Source organism: Eutrigla gurnardus (genome assembly GCF_963514095.1).
Source record: "Eutrigla gurnardus genome assembly, chromosome: 7".
Classification (NCBI taxonomy): Eukaryota; Metazoa; Chordata; class Actinopteri; order Perciformes; family Triglidae; genus Eutrigla; species Eutrigla gurnardus.
In genome coordinates, this window is record NC_139921.1 from 18,247,705 (window position 1) to 18,269,589 (window position 21,885).

The 21,885-nt window shown below is 43.8% G+C and overlaps 1 protein-coding gene across 6 annotated transcripts in view; it reads right to left on the minus strand.

Annotated features, from left to right (window-relative positions):
* Positions 1 to 1,112: 1,112 nt before the first annotated feature.
* unc79 (unc-79 homolog, NALCN channel complex subunit) overlaps positions 1,113 to 21,885 on the minus strand; it is a 30,037-nt gene continuing 9,264 nt past the window's right edge. Inside the window, exons 11-51 of one of the 6 annotated variants that reach the window (XM_084012874.1) lie at positions 21,661 to 21,689; positions 20,276 to 20,505; positions 19,878 to 20,049; positions 19,510 to 19,740; positions 19,034 to 19,224; positions 18,454 to 18,577; positions 17,653 to 17,793; positions 17,034 to 17,249; positions 16,482 to 16,709; positions 16,111 to 16,252; positions 15,356 to 15,435; positions 15,105 to 15,253; positions 14,863 to 15,020; positions 13,421 to 13,602; positions 13,127 to 13,328; positions 12,804 to 12,986; positions 12,074 to 12,142; positions 11,325 to 11,614; positions 11,009 to 11,191; positions 10,683 to 10,845; positions 10,269 to 10,418; positions 8,921 to 10,174; positions 7,937 to 8,038; positions 7,364 to 7,480; positions 7,078 to 7,180; positions 6,856 to 6,996; positions 6,691 to 6,729; positions 6,460 to 6,572; positions 6,110 to 6,195; positions 5,538 to 5,711; positions 5,169 to 5,237; positions 4,969 to 5,079; positions 3,628 to 3,732; positions 3,445 to 3,522; positions 3,228 to 3,317; positions 2,952 to 3,127; positions 2,502 to 2,685; positions 2,191 to 2,394; positions 1,968 to 2,045; positions 1,842 to 1,883; positions 1,113 to 1,731 (exon numbers count right to left, since the gene is read on the minus strand). In XM_084012874.1, coding sequence (XP_083869000.1) covers positions 1,543 to 1,731; positions 1,842 to 1,883; positions 1,968 to 2,045; positions 2,191 to 2,394; positions 2,502 to 2,685; positions 2,952 to 3,127; positions 3,228 to 3,317; positions 3,445 to 3,522; positions 3,628 to 3,732; positions 4,969 to 5,079; positions 5,169 to 5,237; positions 5,538 to 5,711; positions 6,110 to 6,195; positions 6,460 to 6,572; positions 6,691 to 6,729; positions 6,856 to 6,996; positions 7,078 to 7,180; positions 7,364 to 7,480; positions 7,937 to 8,038; positions 8,921 to 10,174; positions 10,269 to 10,418; positions 10,683 to 10,845; positions 11,009 to 11,191; positions 11,325 to 11,614; positions 12,074 to 12,142; positions 12,804 to 12,986; positions 13,127 to 13,328; positions 13,421 to 13,602; positions 14,863 to 15,020; positions 15,105 to 15,253; positions 15,356 to 15,435; positions 16,111 to 16,252; positions 16,482 to 16,709; positions 17,034 to 17,249; positions 17,653 to 17,793; positions 18,454 to 18,577; positions 19,034 to 19,224; positions 19,510 to 19,740; positions 19,878 to 20,049; positions 20,276 to 20,505; positions 21,661 to 21,689 — 6,968 coding nt within the window. In that variant the 3' untranslated portion in view covers positions 1,113 to 1,542. Of the gene's footprint in view, positions 1,732 to 1,841; positions 1,884 to 1,967; positions 2,046 to 2,190; positions 2,395 to 2,501; positions 2,686 to 2,951; positions 3,128 to 3,227; positions 3,318 to 3,444; positions 3,523 to 3,627; positions 3,733 to 4,968; positions 5,080 to 5,168; positions 5,238 to 5,537; positions 5,712 to 6,109; positions 6,196 to 6,459; positions 6,573 to 6,690; positions 6,730 to 6,855; positions 6,997 to 7,077; positions 7,181 to 7,363; positions 7,481 to 7,936; positions 8,039 to 8,920; positions 10,175 to 10,268; positions 10,419 to 10,682; positions 10,846 to 11,008; positions 11,192 to 11,324; positions 11,663 to 12,073; positions 12,143 to 12,803; positions 12,987 to 13,126; positions 13,329 to 13,420; positions 13,603 to 14,862; positions 15,021 to 15,104; positions 15,254 to 15,355; positions 15,436 to 16,110; positions 16,253 to 16,481; positions 16,710 to 17,033; positions 17,250 to 17,652; positions 17,794 to 18,453; positions 18,578 to 19,033; positions 19,225 to 19,509; positions 19,741 to 19,877; positions 20,050 to 20,275; positions 20,506 to 21,660; positions 21,690 to 21,885 lie in introns of all 6 variants that reach the window. The other 5 variants (XM_084012873.1, XM_084012872.1, XM_084012877.1 and 2 more) reach the window with 5 other exon arrangements.

Genomic DNA, 21,885 nt, shown 5'->3' on the forward strand with positions numbered 1-21,885 from the left:
ACACACACCCAGCATCACTTTAATACACACTCACACACAAAGGCACACAGCAGGAGAGGGGCTCTTTGATGAGCCAAGACTAGAGGTTGATGAGAAGGGGCACTGCAGCCTGATTCAGCTAGCTTGGGGTCACCAGGGAGTGTGTGTGTGTGTGTGTGTGTGTGTGTGTGTGTGTGTGTGTGTGTGTGTGTGTGTGTGTGTGTGTGTTCATTAGTCACATTGTGTGATATCATTACACTAGTGACTCATTTGGCATACACCTCTCAACATGGGTCCTCTTACACGTGCAGTGGCTAATTTCTTTTATGTATTTATTATTATTTAATTATTATTTAATTTTTTTTAAATAAAGGCAAATCAAATTTGACTTATTTTTACCCAATAAAGCAATTACTTCTCGCAGAATACATTTATATCATCGGATTTAATTCATCTTAAAGCCTGATAATGAAATCCCTGCAGCAGTGAAGATCAAAACAAAGATTAATGTGCTGTTCGGCATTCTAGCCCTGCTGTCATGTCATCTGTTATTCTCAGACAAGAGCTTCGTGGTAATGCGGTTAGACCTCACAACAATGCTTAATCACAACAAACCACATTAGGCCAAAGGTAATTGTGTTTGCTTGGTATATGCGTGGGCCAATCTGTTTCGCTGCTGCCAATGAAGAGGGGCATGGAGAAGTAGGGGGGGGGCTTTCCACTTTGGGGCAGGGAGGGGGGGGTACAACCGAAATAGTCTTGTTTACCTCCAATGTCTGGCTCCACCTTATCGAGTTAAAAAGCTGCTGCGGCAACTCAGATTGGCCTCTGATTGAGCCGAGATCTGATGGCGAGAGGCAGCATGACTGACAGTCCGACAAGGATCTCAGACGGGAGCTGAGTAATGCGTGTCATTTTCCCGGGCACACCTGAGGCTCAATTTCTCGTCCAGGAGACTAAACGAGAGAGACGATTTTATCGCCCTGCCATCTGCATTATGGTAAACTGGACATTTGCCACATCAGGAAGGACATCAAAGGGCAGTAAATGTCACATTTGAATTTTGAATGGGACCGCAATTGATATGAAATAACAAAAGTGTTCTCAACGTTTAGAAAAAACGTACTTTTTATTATCCAGCTTTCAACCAAGCAACTTATAAAGTGATAGAATATGAATATAACAGAGTGAGCATATCTAAGATTCAACAAGCATTTGCTTTCACACCCTCACTATTACTAACATGGGTCTATAGAAATTATCTCCGTCATCTACAGACTCTTCAAATCTGTTGAATACAACAGTTAGGCACCTGATGCAATTATCCCACATAAGCCTGCCAGACCTTTAATTATCAGCTCCAGTGACATTACTTTACAATAGCATAGATTTACTGTACATATGCAAGTGTTATAATAAAGTTGCTGAGAATGATCCAAATGAATCACACCATCAGTTTACAGAAGAGTCCTTTTTTTTGGTCAGAGGGTTCAGCCAGAGAGGATGCGCCCAGACTGGACCCAGGCCGGATCGAGACCGGACCCAAGGCAAACAGAGAGCAGGTCACATGGGGTAAAACTGCGAGGCAGCCTCAGACGACTGGATCTCCACCTGAGCCATCTTGAACTGAGTGCACTGCAGCCATTTGCGCAGAGCAAACGGAGGGGCTCCGGAGGTCTGGCCCTGCAGACACTGGTGGTTCACACGGTTCTGGATGGCCTGGAGACGCAACTGCAGCCCCGCGGACAGATGCTGATGAAGCAAGGAAGGGAAGATGAGCGAATGTCATAGTCTGAAATCATCTAACAAGTTGATATTTACTTGCTTATTATTAATCTGTACGTTTTTTTATTTATACTTGCCTTAAGGTTTGACTGAATCATGGGTAGCCACATAGGGATTAACTATAGGAAAGAATGAGATTAGGTATTAGGTTACATGTTAAGGTGATATAAACTGAGCAGAAAATATCAGAATGGACAGCAAACCTTAACAAAGATGGTTGAGTTGCACTCCTGCAGGGCTTCCATCAAACTAATGACATGAAGACACACCATCTCTACCATCTGAGAGAAAAAATGCCATCAGTCAAAACTTGGATTTTATATAACATATTTAGTTATGTAAAAAGGAAATTAATACAAAGGTTGAAGGTTTTCCAGGCACCTTGTTCCGTCCTTAGCTGCCTTAAACATGAGGCAGAGCACTCACCACTTTATTGTGGGCCATGAGCTGCAGGATGCTGGGTGTAACCCGACTCCAGAACTCCAGGCCTGTGAGGATGGCGTTGGAGGAAAATTCGGTCTGGTTCTGGTTCTGCAGGGACGGGGCAGCGGCCGCCTGCTCGCAGTAGATGGTCCACAGCTGGGCGAACATGAAGGCGTGGAACAGAGAGCACATGTGCAGCACCGACGTCTGGGGACAGAGATCAAGAACAAAGCAGAAAAGGCCAGAGAGGTGGTTATAGATCATATTAACTAAAACTGGGTGGGGTCACTTAAAGGGATTTGTTTCCGCCAGACCTTTGACTGTTCCGGAAAACCAATGAGGATCACTATCAGATGATCTGCGATGTGGGAGCCGGCATCGAGGGGGATGGGCATACAAGAGGTGGAGCCCTGGTGCAGGGCACAGTGTGTCAGGGAGCCCAATAGTAGCCAGGACAGCTGACGAATGTGGGACACACACTCGATGAATTCTTTTGGTCTGCAGAGAGAAAAACGTTAAAATTCAGTTTCACAAAAAAATGACGTTATCCTCATACTTCTCAGGATTATACTCAATGGTTCACCATCAGTTAGCCTTGCTAACATTTGGTTGGTCCGCCCAAGTTACATACAAACAGTTATTTTTCTCATTGACGAATAGCTCACAAATTGGACGAATCAAGATATTACAAGAGATTTATGAGTGGATAAATCTGTTTTTATGATATTTGGATGGACTGACATCTGTAGTTTTGTCATACTTACCCTTGTTGCATGGTGGAGGGCGGATGATAAAGCCAGGGAAGATAGCGGACCACAGCTTTGTTATCACGGTGATTGCCTTTGCTGATCTCCATGGCAGCGACTTGTGCCAAGCCCACTTTCAGGTTCCCTCCGAACGTATCTTCATGCAGCGGCTGACAGCAAGCCTTCATATGACTCTATTTGAAGCACCGAAAAGATAAGCCCCAATAATAAGCACAGTATTGGGGAAAAACTCTTCATATGAACAAAATACTCCACGAGGACATGGAGACTTACTTTAAGTTTGGTTAGCGTGTGCATATCTGCAATGAAGTCCAGGAGCTCACTTATGTACTGTCTCATGCATTCCATGGCTGCTGTTGTGCACTGTGGAGAACAGCAACACAAACAGTTTATCCTTGAGGAGGAATCACAGTGGGATCTATCGTTATTTCCTGCTGTTTTATGAGGCTAATTCTAATAAGATCCAAACACACATCGACGAGAGTCTTACCCCCGGCAGCGTTAAGATCATGTGCTTTTGGATGATGGTGGATTCTGCTAGCCGTGTACCGATATCTGCACAAACAAACTGAGAAATTTCCACAGAAGGTTTTGAGATTTGTATCCAGGATTGAACCGCTGTGATTCATTTGGCTCTTGTAAATTGAAGTGCATAAAATATATATTTTTTTACCTGGACCAGCAGTAACAAGTTTGTGTCAGGCAGAGGAGATTTGAACTTGAGAGCCTGCAGAAGCTCTAACACCACAATGCGGGACATGTAGAACTTATCTCTCTCCTGGATGCGAGGAGATAGAAAGTGGAGTAAATGTACTGATGCAGCAAGACTGCCTTTTTCTATTATCACTCTCCCTTACTCATGCTGCGAGGAGAGCATAAACTCTGTAGCCTGAATAGAGGGGGAAGGACAGGCAGCGAGAGGGGAGGGAGGCAAGGCAGGGAGACAGAGAATAGACAGAGAATAGTGAAGCTGAGGAGTAGATTTAGGCCAGTCCAGATCTCTCCTCCCAGAGTCCCAGGCAGCTCAGATGAGGCTGTCAGGCTGCCTTCTCCCTCCCTGAGGACAGGCTGCTCTCTTTGTTCATCCCTTCCACACAAAGCCCAGCTGCCTGTTTACAAACCACACTGTCATCTTCTGGCTTCCACTTTGCCTCTTTCTTTCTCTATGCAGTCATGTTTGCTTATGTTAGGCGCAGGCACACGCTGCTCCGCTCTTACAGAATGCAGAGTTGCTTCCCCGACTCGCACTGCGTGGCTTTGTTAATGCGCATACCTGTACGTAGGCACTCTCATAATCAAAAGTTAATGGAGCATGTCCGTTTGGTAAATAGCAAATCATAGGCTGTCCTTAAGCTAGAGGGCCCAGTCGCATTTGGCGTACAGTGCAGTGACTAACGCTGCATGGTGACAAACTTTAGTAGGTTTAGAGAACCTGACTATGTGTCCTTAAAACCTGCCCTCCAAAGATAACCACGCTTCCCAGAAACCTCACCACTCCATAAAACAGCTGCAAAGGACGGGTTCCAAAAGCAATTGCTCATAGTGACTCTGGGTTTTGAGAAGCGGATATTATACGGTGAGGAATTAAAGAGGATGTAGAAAATCAATACTGCAGGAGACATAAAGCATGCAGCGCTGACAGTGGTGGAGGACCCGAGGATCCATCTGGCCCAACAGTGCAGACAGCCCTGGCTCCATCTCTGTCTGAGACAGCCACTCAGAAAACACACCGTAGCCTAGCACACCAACTAATCATGTTAATCAATACTAGCTGATTGCCTACTTAATCATCGGCGACACATGGCCACATTTCTGGCTGACTGGAGAGCCAGGGAAGTAGGTGTATCACCAAAAGAGATGAGCAAGAGGCCTGAGAACAGGAGCTCAACATTTTTTTTTTTTTTTTTACATAGCAGATTAGTTTAAAAGGTTTAACTCTTTCAACGCCAGATGACAACACAGGCCTTATTCCTACAAATGAAACTCGATTCACACATAAACACACTCAGGCTACCTTGTTGAAGCCTTTGTAACACAGTCCACATAGTTCGACGAGGTAGGAGAGGCTGAACATGCCATACTGGATGACAAAGCTCAGCAGCTTAGAGAAAGGCTCCAGTAGACTCTGTAGGGTGGAGGAAGAGGAAGGGTTTGATATAAAAGACCAGAATTCAGACATATCAGTAAATATAACTCTGCCCCGGGCTGGCTTACCCGGGTTGCATTTGTGGTTGGGATTTTCAACAGACAAATGATGATCCTCAAACTGGAATCCATGGGGCACTAATGAGACACACAGATTGCAAAAAGAATAAAAACAGACACTCTTGACTGTCGGTAGGTTTTAAAATGTTGAAAATCATTGCATAGTGCACAGCTATATTCCTGGACTTTACATTTGCAGTGATAAATTGATTAGAGTTCATTAATTTGACCTCCAAGGTCAAAAGCGTCAGAGTCATATCAATTACATCTGTCCTATTGAACCCGACAAGGGCACTGCTAGATGCTTTTTCCTCCGGGCCGTAATCACATTAGACCATATCAGACCATGACTAAGAGAACGGAAGAGTCGATATCTACTTTGAGAGGAAGCACAGAGGGCAGTTTGGTGAGGAAGGTCTGGAACTGGTTGCAGATGGTTGTCCACAGGTTGCTAGGAGAGTCCATGGGAAGAGCCTCCATGAAGGTGGCGATGTTGTCCAGGCAGTGCAGCATTGTGCCCCCTGCTGGCAGACTCTTCTTGTTGTTCAAGCCCTGGAGGGCACAGAGGCATAAACCATAACAGGGTTACATAATGAAATTATAAGCTATAAGCGAAGATATTTCCATTTAACTGATCATTCAGTCCTGATCAATCACAGTGCTCATAAAGAGAGCGGGGATTTAGGACACTGAAGCACAAATGATTGCTTGGATGAACTCATGCATCAACGGGTTCTTATCTGTGTCATTTATTTAGCTTTAACAGTGACAATAAACTGTTACAGTGGCGCAGAGTAAGGCAGGTTTTCCTGAATGCCCCGTTGATTTGTTGTTTTAGATGGGCTTATGCTGTTCATGTAGCTGTAGCTACAAAAAGCTTTTGCCTTGACAAGAGCTCCTCCTGCTGGCTAAATGATGCAACACAATTGCATGAAGAAAATAAATCCCACCTCCAGCAGCATGTTGAGGGCAGCAACAGAACTCAGTTCATTAAAATCTATCAAAGCAGATGCAAGTGTTCGCAGAAAACTTCCATCTGCAAAAACAAACAAAGAAAGACATACAAAAAAATGAAAGTGACACTATGTCCAGCGGGAAACTAATAACTTAGTCTTATTATTATGGAAAAATAGATACATTTAAATAAATGTGTAAAGTAAAGCAGTATAATATGCATCTACTATAGGTTATATAATGTAAATATTAGTGCAACAAGGTCAAAATGCACATAAATACATGCTGTATGTCAATAGAAATAGTGAGGGACTTTTGAGTTTAGTCGTCAGTGGTATGAGCAGACCTTTGATGTTACTCTGGAAGAGTTGGGGCAAGATGCCATTAGGGGCCAGCTGGTGGAACATGCAGCGGAGGAACTGCTTGGCTACACCTGCTACATTCCCCGGGATCAACATACTGCAAAACATCACAGGGAGAAAGGCTGCGTTTGGACAGGCGGTCACACTTCACATGTATTATTAAACCCAGCCATAAGCACAGCGAAGACTGCTATGACAGCTTTAATGTCTCGTACCTCTCTGCTTGTCCAGAAAAATTGGCACTAGATGCCAACCTGAAAGAAGTTAACGCAGCGGATTAGGACTTGGGGATGAATTATGCATGAGTTCTGAGGATGAGTTATGAAACTTCAATTGAAGGTGAAGTGCCGTGGGGATGTAGACTGCTGGAGCGGCTCTACCTGCCCACAGACTGCATGATGTCAAGAAGCATCGGAGCTGCCAAATCAGGGCTTAGGTGGATGAACATGGAGAGAACGACCACTGCGAGGCCGAGAGTCTCCTCGTCGTACTCCTCCAGCACGGCTGCACAGTCGCGACACCTGAGACGTTGCATAGTGATAAAACAGGCATTCAGTTGACGTGTCTCATGGACAGGTGTAGCTGCTGAATGATTCATTCACCTGTCAGACATCGTGGTCGGCTGCTCTTCAATGAACTCCTCGGGTGCGGGTACAAACATGCTGACTGTGCTTGGTGCTGAGAGCAGACTGGTCTTTGTAGGACCTAGAAAAGGAAGACTATCAGTGATTACAAAGAAGAACAGAAGGCGTTTGGTAAGATTCAGTTATTAGATGCTGAATGAGGAGTATTGACTTTATTTTATTTATGTACATATGTTACTGCTGTATGTCCGCATATATCCACAAGGGGTCATTATGGGATAAAGAAATATGGAAGGCGACAGACCTGTCTCCCAGGTGCTGATGTTGTGTGGTGCACTGGATTGGTGTTCCAGCTGTCTCTTCATTAGCTGGCTCATGGTCAGAGCTCCCAGAGAGCCTCGCTTCACCTGACGGTACTGAGCTAAAGGTTAGACACAGAAAACAACACCTGAGGTGAAGTTCCTGCCAACACCTTTTCAGCAACACCAACAACTGTGCGTGTGGGTGTGTGTGTGGTTACATGTAAATAGGTAAGACACACATGAAAAGAGACGATCAATATGATTAGGAGGGCATAATTACCTCAGTCTTTTTGAGAAACTAAAACATTATACCAATACTTTAAAGTGAAGCTTATTTGAAAAAAAGTTTGTTTTTTTTCTGCATCTTCTCAGGAATTTCAATGGCTTTATTATAAGATGTCAAATAATAATATTATGTGATTTTTAAGTATTTTTTTGTTGTCTGCACTGGTTGTATATGAGATAGCAAACAAACAATTTAAAAAAGGCCAATTGAGGCTCTCATAAGGATACCACAACAGTCAGATTTATTGAGGTTCATAAGGAGACTAAGAAGCAAAGTATTTGGATCCTACTTGACACTGAAGAGCGGTGGCTTGTTTCAGGCATAGCAGCTTCGAGCGTTGGGGCTGAGGCAGATTCTCGTGGCTTTTCCAATGTAGACAGAACTTTGTGATCTGCAAGGCAATATTGGTAAAAAAAAAAAAAAATGGGCGGGGCATTGGCATCAGAATATATGCCGTTTAATGCCAATAAAAAACTGCTAAGATATGGGAATCCAGTAGTAATAAGCACTACTTTTGCTAACATTATTGTTAAAGATTATTTAGTACTAATTTAATAATTGGTTGCTTCCGTGGAGTTGCTTACGTGTTTTGTTTCTGGCACCACCAGTTTCAAATTTAGAAAAGAACACAGTTTGCAGTTTTGTGTGCTTCTTTTACGCTTAGTCAAATGATATAGTTACACAGCTTCTGGTGTGTGCTGAAAAACCTCTAAACTGTTAGTATGGAAGAAATGGAAGAGCGAACACATCCATAGAAACACACCACAGGACACCACAGAGCTGGAGTGATGATTAAATACAGGTTTGAAGCAGCTTACACATGTTCCAGAGTACACTTATATCATAACAACTTAAAGGAGCATACCCATGCGTTGGCACTCTTAATTTTTCTACTAAAAGTCATGTATCTTTTACCTTTATACGTTCCATTAGATTTTGTGTTGCATTTTTCCCAGCATGCCAAGCTGCCATTGACTTCTTTTTGTATATGGGGTAAGGTGTGAACAAATATCATTAGACTAGAGTTGAATTGTGTTATCCATCACCGTGCACATTAAGCTTGTATTAAATTGTCAATGCTACACTGTCATTATTTGGTAATGCAATTAAAGTGCAGATTGATGAGGAAAAGTCTGCACAACATTACCTTATTGATAATCAATAATAATAATAATAAAACACTATTTAAAAATTATTTTAAAAATAAATGACCCATCACCTGAACAGCACACTGGTAAAGTAGGGATTATCTTTCTCCATCTCTCCTTCTTACCGGTTTCTGTGGTCTGCTCACCACCCAGCTTGTCGAACATATTGAATGTGATGTCCAGGTATTCTCTCTGAATGGCGCTGACAGCGATCTTCCTCTGCTTCCGTTGTCGGGGAACAATCTGGATTTTAAACTCTGCCTCATCGTTGTCGTCCTCATTGTCAGGTTTTTGGTCGCTGTCTGCTTCATCACACATGTCATCGTCCTCCTCATCATCCCCGTCCTCTTCTTCTTCGTCATTGCTGCCACTCTTGCTTTTTTCTGGGGAAGAAAAAGGTTCTACTTTGTCTTCTGGTATGTCCAAGAAGATGGTCCTACCAGACGGACTTGTCCCCAGTGCCATCCCGGCTTTTACCTCGTCACACATGTCGTCTAGTGAGGTGTCGGGGACATGTGGCGTCTTCCTCAGCAGGTCTCTCTTCTGCTTCAGGGTCATGGGGCTTTCATGGCAGACATTTTCCAGGCGGTCTGGAAGATCCAGAGAGGCGCTGGGAGTCACACGATTTGGAATCTTTACCACAAACGGTTGCTCCGAGCCCCCTTCGTCCACAAGCAGGCCCTGGATCTTTTTGTCACTGGAACAGTCCTCGACACTCACCTGAACCACAGGGGACAGCTGCAAAGTCTTGCTGCTAGCAGGTGAAGCAGAGAACTTTGGACTCCCGTTGAATTTGTGGGCTATGATGGTGTTAAGGTCGAACTCCTCATCACTCTCTACGATCCTCAGGGGAGGCAAATGTTCAAACACCAAGGAATCGCTGTCGGACATGGAGAGCAGTGAGTGTTTTTCAGGAATGGAGGTGCAGTCGGAGGAGAGATCGATGAGGTCTTGGTCCTCCTTCCCCTGAGCTGATCCCCCAAGCGAGCCCACATCCAACTTGTCCTCAAACGTCTCCATGCAGCTGAGGCGGACCTCTGGGATGACAGGCTTGGAGCCTCGTCGGTCCACCGCATCGCTGCCCTCCACCCGAACCGAAGAGCCATCGGACGATCCTTTCCCATGATGCTTGCTGTGGGACACGGCTGAGGATGGCGGCAGGACCACAGGGGGCGCCTGCAGGTCACAGCGATCAATACAGGATTTCCGTCGGTGTTCGTCCAGATTGAAGAGGATGGAATCAGTGTTGGAGATGTCCAGAGACTTCTGCTTGTGCATGGCCTGCAGCCGCTTCTTCCTGGTGCTCTCCTCCCTCACACAGTGCAGAATGCTGTCCTGAAGGGCGCTGGCTTCACGGTACTCTGACAGCTCAATTTCACCTGATACACAGAAGAAAAATAACACTTAATGAAAGTAACACCCTCCTGCAATCTTCAAAATATGTTCTGCTGTTATACTACGTTTGCTTCTTACTTTTCTTGGCATTCAGCTCGACTGGCTGGTACTTCACAGACTTGCTACCACCAATCCTCTTCAAACGGGCAAAGAAGGTCTGTGACTCCTTGTTAGCAGCACCAGTCGGCGTGTCATGGACGTCTGACTCATCGAATACACTGTCCTCTTCTAAGATGGAGGAAAAAATTACATCAGCAGGCCTCTTGCATTTAAGAGGCAAAGAAAGCCTTCGGAAGTCATTCGCTGGAAAGTCATTTTCATGCCATCTTAACAAATTACATTTAAAGCTTAAAATGAAAGCTTCCTCTTCTAAAATGTTGGCCTAATTTGCCGTCATAAAAGGTGTCTTTAAAAAAGCAAAAAACAGTTCAGCACACTAGGCATTTCAGAAGTCTGGTGTTGAGGTAAACAACATCCTTTATTTTGGTTCACCTTTTTCTTTCTCGCTGTAGCGGCTCATGTTGGAATTGTCGCTGTAGAGTGGTCCCGCTGTTGCGTGGGGACGACAGCTGTGATACTGGGCATTCAGTGTGTTGATGGTGATGTGGATCAGATGGAGGACCACTTTACTCCCATCCATGTCCCTATAAGGATACTGTGGTGCATTGAAAAATAGAATAAGCTTATGTTATTCTCTTTGTAATTTATACTTATAGAAAAAAACAATGTAACAGAGAAATTCAGCAATCACTAGAGGTGAAAAAACATATCTAGAAAACTGAATGAAACGTATGACACATTTTAATAAGAAAGAATACCTTATAGAGGATAACTAGCAAGGCTTTCAGCCACATCTGTCTGATGTGTGGCTTCAAGGCCCAGAGAGAGCATCGAGGCGGCTGCTGGAAATAGTGTCTCAGCTGGGGACAGGTGCAGTACTTCAACACCTGGACCACCAGGGGGAGCAGCTGCTTCCCCAAACCAATATTGTAGTCCATCACCTGGAAGAAACAAAGTTCAGATCGTCAGCATTCATATTATACTGTTATATTCTCTACAATGTGCTACTAAATGCACCAGTTAATCTGTAGCCTGAGTCACAGAATACCAGAAAGGGTGATAAATGTCACTCACTTGTGCAATGCCAGCGATGAAGGCGTTAAAGCAGGTAGAAGTGCGCATCTTCTGAGGCGCAATCATGAAGCAGCCCTCCTGTTGGTCGTAACCCAGCAGCACGTACAGGTGACGCTTTACTGTGTTGAAAGCCTTGGCGCTGCCGATGTCGGCCTCGGCGCTGCTCTGGTCTTTGGCCATGAATTTCATCAGCACCATGACGAGCTGGTGAACCGTCTGGTGATCGATGCCGGCGTCCTCTGGAAGCAGGTCTCTGATGACAGTGTCGTCCTCGGGAGAGGGGGTCTGGCCTGCAAGAGGGGCTGAAGCGTCAGGGTTAAAGTGCGGGAGGATATGTGCTGCAGACACAGGAGAAGAGGGGGAGAGGGAAGGGTGCAGGACCAGGGGGACAACAACAGAGTCAACTCTGGACAGAGGAGCCGACTCACCCTGTCCACTTACATGCAATACACATATATCAGTGTGACATGAAGTATGTAAACAGGGTAAACACAAACATGACCAGCTGGCTGTTGCAGAGTGTTGCTTTTCAGCTTTTTTCACTGTCAGGTCAATTCTAATTAGAATTCATCTAATGCTCAGAATTGGTGTAATCAAGATGAAAAATACTGTCACCATACAGTAAACATTGCTTTTTTGTGTTTTTTCCATCATGAATTCATGTTAGCTTTATAGTTAACGATACTTCATTCTCCTCCAATGTGATGTGATTATGAAGACTAATGTTTCAGATTCAGGTTGTTATTTACCTGGCAGGACCTTCTCTATCATATCTCCCAGTGTCGGGGCAGAGTGCTCTTGCCTCGTAAGCCTTAGAGCTAAAAACCACATACGAAGAACACAATTTAAGATAATGTACAGGGAAGGTAGCACAGGACACATGTCTGAGCTTTACCGTCACTCAGCACATGTGCACACACAAACACATGAACACACACACACAAAAAAACACTACATGGCCACAAAACAGTATAGACTTCAAGTGTTATCAGGTATTATGGCTAATCACAAATGCCATATCACATCTGTGTGACGCCAAAACAAGTACAGCCTATTACAACCTACGCAGAGCCAAAGATAAAATGAATTGCATGGTTGGGAGTTCCTCCTTTATTAAATAAAGTATTCAAGTGTGATAAATGTTGGGAACAAACGAGTGAGGAGAGAAACATTAGGAAAATGGGTCAACTTTGGTCTAATAGTATTTGCAAATAAAAAAAAGCATTTGATTTCACCGTCAAAGATTAGGGAAATGAGCTATGATCACCACATTAGCACCGTGGAGACAGTGTGAGGTGCTTCTCTGCACATAAAGTGGTAATAAGTTGACTTAAAGATACAGTCATTGTCTCTGTAGTTGTATCACGAGGCACTTAAAGTCTCATTTGCAAACACTGCTCGACCACACACTGAATGAAAGTGACACAGGTTCATTTTCAGATTGATTGACAGACTGATTGGCTGATCTGTTCTACTCACGGATTCGGTTGCACAGTGACTCAGGGAGGGAAAAGGCCCGTTTAGACTCTGTGGGGCCTCCCTTCACACTGTCACGGAGGGAACGTACACTCTTCTGCCGATTCCTAGCAAAGCGGGCGCGTCGTATCTTCCACATTGCTGCATCACTGAGGTTGGCCACGTTGGTTCGCACGGCAGTGATGGCTGTCAAGAGAAAGATAATCATTTGAGACACCATTAGGCTGTAGTGATTATGTCACAATACATATTCTGCCAGGAAACATGCATGCAGAGCACGTGGAGCGCCTGTAAAAACTCTGAGTTGGGACGTAGCAGCTACATACTAGTAGGGAAAGGGAACTCCTTGTTGCAGTCCAGGTGTAACTGAGCCTCGAGAGACAATGTTTCAAAGCGGTTGACAAAGAACTCCCAGCTCAGCGCAGGAATGTCTTTCTTCAGGAAGTGCAGCAACAGGAGCTTGCTGAGGATGATGGGTCGATCCCTCACAACAGTGTCAAACTGGAAATCCAGACACAGGCATAACCCCTGTATAACAAACAACACACATGTAAATACACAACAGGGACGTGAATGATTGTAGTTAAGCACTGGACCTTAATGGGGCCAAACAAATTCACCTGCAGGGCCGGCCTCTTGATGGTGTCCAGCAGCAGTCTGGCCCGGGTGGCCACAGCTGGGTTGACGTCCTCCACAGAGGCCAGGAAGCAGCAGAAAGCGTGGGCCAGTGAATACTTCAGCAAGTGGTTTTTCGTCACCGCGCCGATGTCCAGGAACCGACACAGCACCGCGACCTTCTCCACTGGGAGTTTGATGAACAGAAAAATCATCAGCAAGATCACACAATGAGAAGAAACAGCTGATAACACCATTACTTAGTTATAATAAACAGAAGCAGCTATTAGTAAATGTATTACTTCTATTTTTAAGTCATCATAGTTGCATAGGTGTATCAAAATGAACATTCATATCTACATATCTTCATATATCTTTAGCTTTGATTTGCAAAATGTACAAAAATAGGTATAAAACAAAGTCATCGGTCATCTACTCTATGTGTGTCAGATAAAAATACAGCTAATATAATACTCATGAGTTATTGTGTTTGCAAGATGACAATACAATCTCTCACATCCCCTGTGTGTGGAATGACATTTCCAGTCATAAAAAACAACTCTTCACGTAATTGTTGCTTTTATTTATTGTGACTCACTCATGATCAAAAAAACAAAAATAGATACTTTATTCTGAAATCCATAGACTTTAACCCATTCTAGGCTGATGGACAGCAGTCAGTGTTGACCACTAGGTGTCAGTGTGGGATTAAGAGACCTCAGCAGAGCAGCGCCACATTGCCTTTTTGGTATCATTAAAGTTTTAAATTTGTATGATTTATGACCACAATTATATCTGTTTCAACACTAATAATAATTCTATAAGATTATTATTATTAAGCTCTAACATTAGTAGAGCTTGTGGTTGTAATAAAGTCTATATGCATTTGAACCTGTCATCATGATGCATAATTTTACTAGTTGTAAAGACTGAATGACTGAATTCATTTTACCAATATATCGGGAATGTATATGCATAATAGGCTAATCATTTTACATCTTTTGGGAAATATGAACTGTATGTTTGGGACGATTGTCAATTTGATAGTCCTCCTGTCTACCAAGGTTCATACATTGAGTCACCTGACCTCTGCCTCTGGCTCAAGGTCATACAGCCCCTCTCTGCCAATCACAAGGCGAGAAAACCATAATAATCCCGCAATTCCTCTTAACCGCCTGTTTAAGCCATACGGTAACCATGACAACAAAAGGAAGAGATGTGGGCAGGCAGTGGTTTACGTAGGTAGCATATTACATAAGCAGACCGGGGGTCTTACGGCTCATTCATACAGAACCACAACCACTATGCTAGTAAAATAAAAAAATAAAATGGATGGTTTAGTCACATCATGGTGACTGTGATGAGGTGTCAATACTTGCATACACGGTTATACACCGATATCGGACACACAACACTTGTAATTTTACACCCAAAGCCTAGCCCTTACCTGCTTCGAATCGTATTTTCCAGTCTTTGCTGTTGAAGTTTCTATTGATGAGGTTCCAAAAGATGTCCGCTCCATGCGACAGAGACAGGGCGTGGAGAAGCTGCAGCACAGCCAGGGAGGCCAGCTGGCAAAACTCTGACTTCAACATGGACCACAGACTGCAACACAAACACCAATTACACTCATACACTCACTGCTCTCAAGGAGTTAAATACAACAATTTAGAAACATAAAGCACATACCTCGGGATGAGCATCTTTTCCTGGATGTAGGCCAGAAACTGGGGGTGATCCTTACGGGCAAGGTACAAACATTCTCCATGGAGACACAGGATCTTCAGACAGTTCAGCATATTGAACAAGATGTCAGGCTCCTCAAACTTGGACATTTCCTGCATACAGAGGAGGTGTGTGAGTCAGGCTGTAGCACACTCAAATAAATCACGGACAACATTCTTGAATGCCTCCAGTTACTGCTCATGTAGTAGTAGTACCTGCAGAATGGTGTATATGAGCTTCAAAGACACCGGGAGCTGCTGGTAGCAGAACTTCTTATCAGAGTTATTCTTCATGGCTAGAAGGAAGAGTGTAACAACTCAACTTTCAAGTTACTTTCAAGCACTATAATAGAGCAGACATAGTTGAATGACGGGTATGAAAAATATCGATGCTAACAAGGGTGATAAATGAATACCACTCTCACATCTGTACAGTATATGTGGAGCTGGAGCTAGCCAGTTAGCTTAACTTAGCATAACAGGGGGAACCAGCTATTTCGTGGTCAGGAGCAGCACATTTCTGTTTGTTTTAAGATTCTAAGAAGTCACTCCACCTGGCCAAGAAATAGTCAGGTATAACCCTGGTGAATGACTTTGACTTCAGTTTCTGTATGGATTAAACAAAAGAGATATAAATTGTAAAATAGTTAGCAAAAGGCTGCTCGGACAGAGCCAGGCTAGCTATTTCCTAGCTACTGGCTCATATTTACTTTAAAAACATGAGAGTGGTATTTAGCTTCTCATCTTACTCTTGGCTAGAAAGGAAATACAAAATATCGTAATAACTATAATATTAAATGTGAAGCTACAGCTAGCAGCTTAGCTAAAAAAAAGTGTATTTTCACAAATGGTGACAACCTCTTCAAAGGATTATTGGTATTCTTCTGGCAGTAAACAATTCATGAAATTATATTTTGTTATGGCTGATACATTTAACTATTTTTAATATTGCGTACAGAACTGATACTTACACGGGTTATCAGGAGAATGGTTACTGGTGTTGTCAATGTGCACACCACTTTGGTTATCTCCTTCCACATTTCCATTCTCTGCACCAAGGCAGAAATCTTGCTGACCCAAGAGCAAGGTTTCCTCCAAACTATCCGTAGGTTCCTGTAGAGGAAATCCAACACTGTCAAAACTTCTCCTTTATATGTTTCATATACTCACCAGCAAATCCGCTGAGCGTGATATTCATCAGTGTCATTTACAAGTCATTTTCAGCTACCTATTTCGAAGTTGACAAACCATTGTAGTGGGGGACATGGGGGCTAAAGCCTTACTGGCTTAATGAACAGGGTTTATTTATATTAGGTGCATAATAATGCATGCTATTTCTCACCACAAGGCGGATTTCTTCTCGGGGGGTCAGCCTCTCCAAGAGCTCACAGCCCAGCTGGTAGCACAGGATACTGGATTGGCACAGGCTGCACTCCAGGGCCTTCTCATCCTTCTGGCAGGTGTGTGAGCCCCCCCATGGGGCCTGGAAGACGTTGTTGATGATGCCCACGATATCCTTCCCCAGGCTGCTGTCTAGACCCAGCATCACACCGTCGTCCTGGAGCTCCATCTGGGACAGCAGGGGATACGACCATAAACAGAGGAACCAAAAGTGGAGCACACATCTCAACAGCCCACCTGTGGGCAATGTTTTCACTATTCTCTTTATGGAAAAAAGCAATAATAATAATAATAATTGTCTTTAAACTGCGTACAAATAGACCTCAGTGTGTATCCTTGGCACATGTTTAGTAATTTGATATGAGAGTGCTTATATTAAGGCATGTGTTGCTCCCATACAAGAAACAAAATAATATTGTAGAAGTATCATCACCATTGAGAATAAAAATTAAACTTTGATTATTAGTATTTTTCATCAGGAACGTGTGGTCACCTGCTTTAGGATGAGGTCGAACATGAGGATGAAGCAGCCGAGGTTCATGTCATCATCTTCACAGTCCAGATCCAGAGCGCAGTGGCCAGTGGCGTGACCCAGGTTTTTAAAGGGGCTGCAGCGCAGGGGGCTGCGGAAGGGGCTCCTAAAGGGGCTGGGGAACGGACTGAGGGTGTTGTGCTGCCCACGACGTCCTGGATCTGACACCACGCTCACCTAGAAGCAAAGACCGCATCAAGATATTAAGTTGAATATGTGTGTCACTACAAATTTAAACCGTGTATGCTTCCGACAGTCTTTTAGTCTCCAACGTTTCCCTGTTACTGTCAGTTATAATGACTTGCTCGGCTACATATTTCAATGATAGATCTGCATCACAGTCAAGTTCAATTAAGCCCTTTAAGGGAGCTATATTTAGACATTGGCAGTTACCATGGCAACATGCAGTACATTCCAATAAATGGTATAAAATATGACAAATTGTCTAACCATCACGTCAAGATATGTTTTGAGTAGAGGGATGTGTTTTTCCTGGCTTATTACTGAACTAAACTGGAATAAAAATAAATGAAAATGAGCATTTGGACCCTTTGGGAAATAGTTTTGGTGTCTTCCTCACCCTGCGAGCCCCAGTGTTGCTAGTCAGATCTGAGGCGCGGGCCTTCCTCTGATTGGCCAGCTCCTTCAAAGAGTTCACTCCATCAGAGAACATCCCAATCAGCAGCTGAAGAGGCACCACAATGTCCAGTTCTGACAGCACCTGGGTCCAACCAATAAACATACACATTTAAAGAGTCCATTCACTATCATTACACCAGTACTCACCATGCAGATCGTTTTTATATTATTTCCAACGCTAAAGATCTGCAGTGATGGAAGTATTCAGATCCTTTACTTAATTAAATGCACTTATACTGTAAGAATACGCCACTACAAGTAAATGTCATGCATTCAAAACCTTACTTAAAATATGTAAGTATTATCAGCAAAATGCACTTATAGTATGAAAAGTAAATGTAGTCATTGTGCAGTAAAATGTATAGCGTTGCATCATATATCAGACAAATGTCCTACTAAGAGATATACCATGCAGAGAAAGATGTACGGAGTCAAACTGGGCACCACTTCTTGAATGTGACCTATAATAAGGATACATTCATGCCATCTCTTGATCATAATTGTGACAGAACATTTGAAATTGATCCATGTATACAGGGTGGCAAGCTGTGAGTGCATAAGGGATGAAAGGCAAAATCCCTGCTATCTCTCGGTCTCATTCGGTGACCCAGATCCATATTCAGCAGGGCCCCTGCCCAGACTCTCACACTCTATGACAACCTGTTCAATTCACACGCACTCTGGACAGAACCGCAGGATGTGAGCCGGACATGAGATAGTGTGTGTGTGAATGCGTGCTTACATGCAGCCACAGTAGAGCCTGCTCTTGCACAGACGCTGGGTAGCCAGAGAACCTGCAGCTGATGAAGCCAAACATTTCTTCCATGGAGAAGGGCAAGGGGCACAGCTCAATATCAAACATCTTACTGAAAGCAGAAAGGCAGAGCAGAATATTATGTTCCTTGGATACTGTTACACAAGCAGTGATTTTCAGTTCATTCCTATTATTTGTTCGAAGCTGCAATTGGATTGTCCTTGCATTGCCTCTGCTTTATTTCCCCCTTCGGCGAGTTGTTTCATTTATGCATACATTTTCCAGACTGATGCATACGAGTGAAACACCAGTGCTTAAATCAGAGATTTTTCTGTGCTGTAAAATGTCATACATTATATGCCATTGAGGCTGAAAGTAGTATTTTTGGAAAAGATTCTTCAATCATTACTTTTTTTTATATTTGGACTACTAAAAATACATATCTGCTATCGGGCTGTATATAAGCAATTATTTCATCAACCCCACCCCTGCTTGTATGCAAAAAAAAATGCCTTTATTTCAGGAATAACAGCTACAATATGCACACTCTTGGAGGTGGTGGATGTACCTGAGCACTTCTCGGAACTCTTTGAGCTGGTTGTCCGGCACCTCGGTGCGGATGGCCTCCAACCACTCAGGCATAAAGCACTCCCACAGTGGCTGACTGATGACATTGTAAGGTATCAGACACAGGATCCGGTTCAGGCCCTCCTTCAGCTGGGTCACTGTGCTACATGATTTGTCCCAGTAGCCTCCCACCTGGGGAAAAGTGTGCACAGACGGACTTAGATCAAACACAGCCAAGAGGGTTCAGATGGTGACCTGCTTCCATATGTTTTAATAAATGTCAGCCCTCAGTGACATATTGATATTCATAGCTGTCGCACGGTGCGACATTTTCAAAACTGTAACACAAGCTATAACTGAGACAAGCAGGAGGAAGGATGTTATAATCCTCATGTTAGTCGTGTGTTTTCTGAATATGACCTTTCCTGCACCCACATCCACATCTGAACCCTGTACACCCTCTATAATAGATCTTACCCTGGCAAATTCAACAGGCTTGGGCAGCAGACACATGACCATGACGTCAAATCGCACTTCACACACTGTTTTTAGCCACTTGGTGACAAACTGAGGCTTTAGCTTCTCCACCAGGCTTCCGACCTCGTCGTCCATCATGTAGGCGGTGGAGTGAAACCACTGGAAGACCATGCTGACCAACCGAGCCAGACTCTCTGTCGGCGTGTTCTCGTTCGGCGTGCACAGGCTCACCTGCAAATGAAGGAAACCAATCAGCCAGATAACCATTAAATTTGACAAGGTAGTGATAAGAGGCCCTGCACTGTAAACATTCTTATCTCACGACTCCCTGTTATTGACAGACGCAGCGAACGCCTGCGATTACACACCAGGAACCAGATGCCAAACTGACTGAGGAGCCGCTGGTCGTGCTGGTCGTCCTCCTTGTTGTCGAACTCGATGTTGTCCAGAGAGTGGTGGGAGGCGGACAGGCCCATCTGACGACGCCTGTTCAGCTCAAACTCACGCTGCTCCGCGTGAATTTCTGCCTCGTTAAGAAGGCTGGATGGATAAGAGAGGATTCACAGAGGCGGAGAGAAGTGTGAGTCATGTCGATGGAGAACGAGTAGTAAAGAAACTAATACACTGATGGAAAACATCATGACACAGCATGCACATTAATCATCTTATTTCATGCAGTATTGTTGTTCATGTAAAAACATGTTCCCCACGCTGGCAGGCATGTGACCTGTAAGTGTGGCTGTCAGTATAAACACGGTGAATGCACCTTATAACAGCTTCCACGGTGCACACAAGCTCCTCCGCTCCGCACTCTCGGGTGTTAATGGGAGGGGGCGAGGTCTGGTACAGATGGGTCTCCGCCGCAGCCCCCACCTCGCTGCTGTGGTGGTTGACATGGCAACGCTTGCAGTAGCGGACAGGCCGGTTGCCATGGCGCCCACAGCAGCCAGCCGAGAAGCAGGTGACCACAGCCCTCCTAACATGAGAGCTACAGTTCTACAAAGCCAAGAAATGGGAGAAAGGAGGAAGAGGAGGAGGAGGAGATCGGTTTATTTTTATTCTGGGCAGTAGGCAACAACATAAAAATATGCCACAATCACACCAACCCAGCCAATAATGCATTATGACAAGCCTCTAAAAATAAACATATTTTCAGGCCTCAAAAGCGACCAACTGCTCTGACTATGAATATCTTCCCCTCCAATATGCTTTTGTTCAGAGATGCCGATCTGTCCACATCTGCAGTGATAGAAAAACTCTTTATGTGTCCCCACAGTGTCTCGGGTTTCTAAAAATAAAAGGCATGGCACTGGAGAACCATCCTAATCTGATCAGCCTCTAATCTTGTACCATTAGGGGGATTCAGTGCTCCCTATCAAATTAACATATCTGTCCTCTGATGAGGAGTTCTCTCATTCACCCGTGATGTTAATGATGCTGAGGTTGTTTACAGTATGTTCTATCTTGAGCATCATGGCGTGTTTGTAAGGAGCTATTCTCAGATGAGGGCGACAGCGCTGGTGTAAATCAGTTTAAAAGGGCTTTTTGAAATGAGTGTGACAAAGCCTGATCAGAAAGGGAAGCTGTGGATTATAAACTGCTGGACAAACCAGGATAGAGGCCAGCTGTTTCCCCTGACAACCCCGGGGCGACTGCTCGACCTGACGGGAATACCTGAGATCATCTCACACTCAGTTTTCCTGGTGTCTCCCTGGAAACCAGCAGGGAGCCCTGGCCCTCACAGCAGCACGTCCACCAACGGCGAACAAACAACACGCACCAGCAGCTTCATTTGAAATGATATGGCCTTTATGTCAGGTACATAAATAGACGACCTTGCTATGTATCACAGGTAGTAGTGATAGTAGATGAAATGTCTTCCACAAGGTTAACATTTAATTCTGTTTTAAGTGATAAGACTATAAGATAAGTGATCTGAATCTTGTGTTTGAATTGTATTCAAGGCTGATCCATTATTCTTAAAAATACAGTGAGGTTAATCTGTAACAACAAATCATTGCAACTGTTATTAGTCCTAAATATGGAGAAGCATTAGATCATGTTCAATAAGACATCATGCTGTAATGGGATCAATCACAATAAATATGAGGGGATGAGAGAGTGTGGCAGCTGCAGCACAAATACACTTACCTTCTTTTGACAAATGGCAGAAATCTCCGCTGCAATGACAAATCAACAAAAATTTTCAATTTGCAGACAACAGAAGTAGCTTCTTAAAATGAGTCATATATTTCATTGGATATATGCTGAAATGATAACTTCCCCGAAAACTTTTACAGCTTTTATACATTAAATATGACAAGAATTAGTTCTATATTCATTTATATTACTTTATAATGGCTATAAGATAAGCAT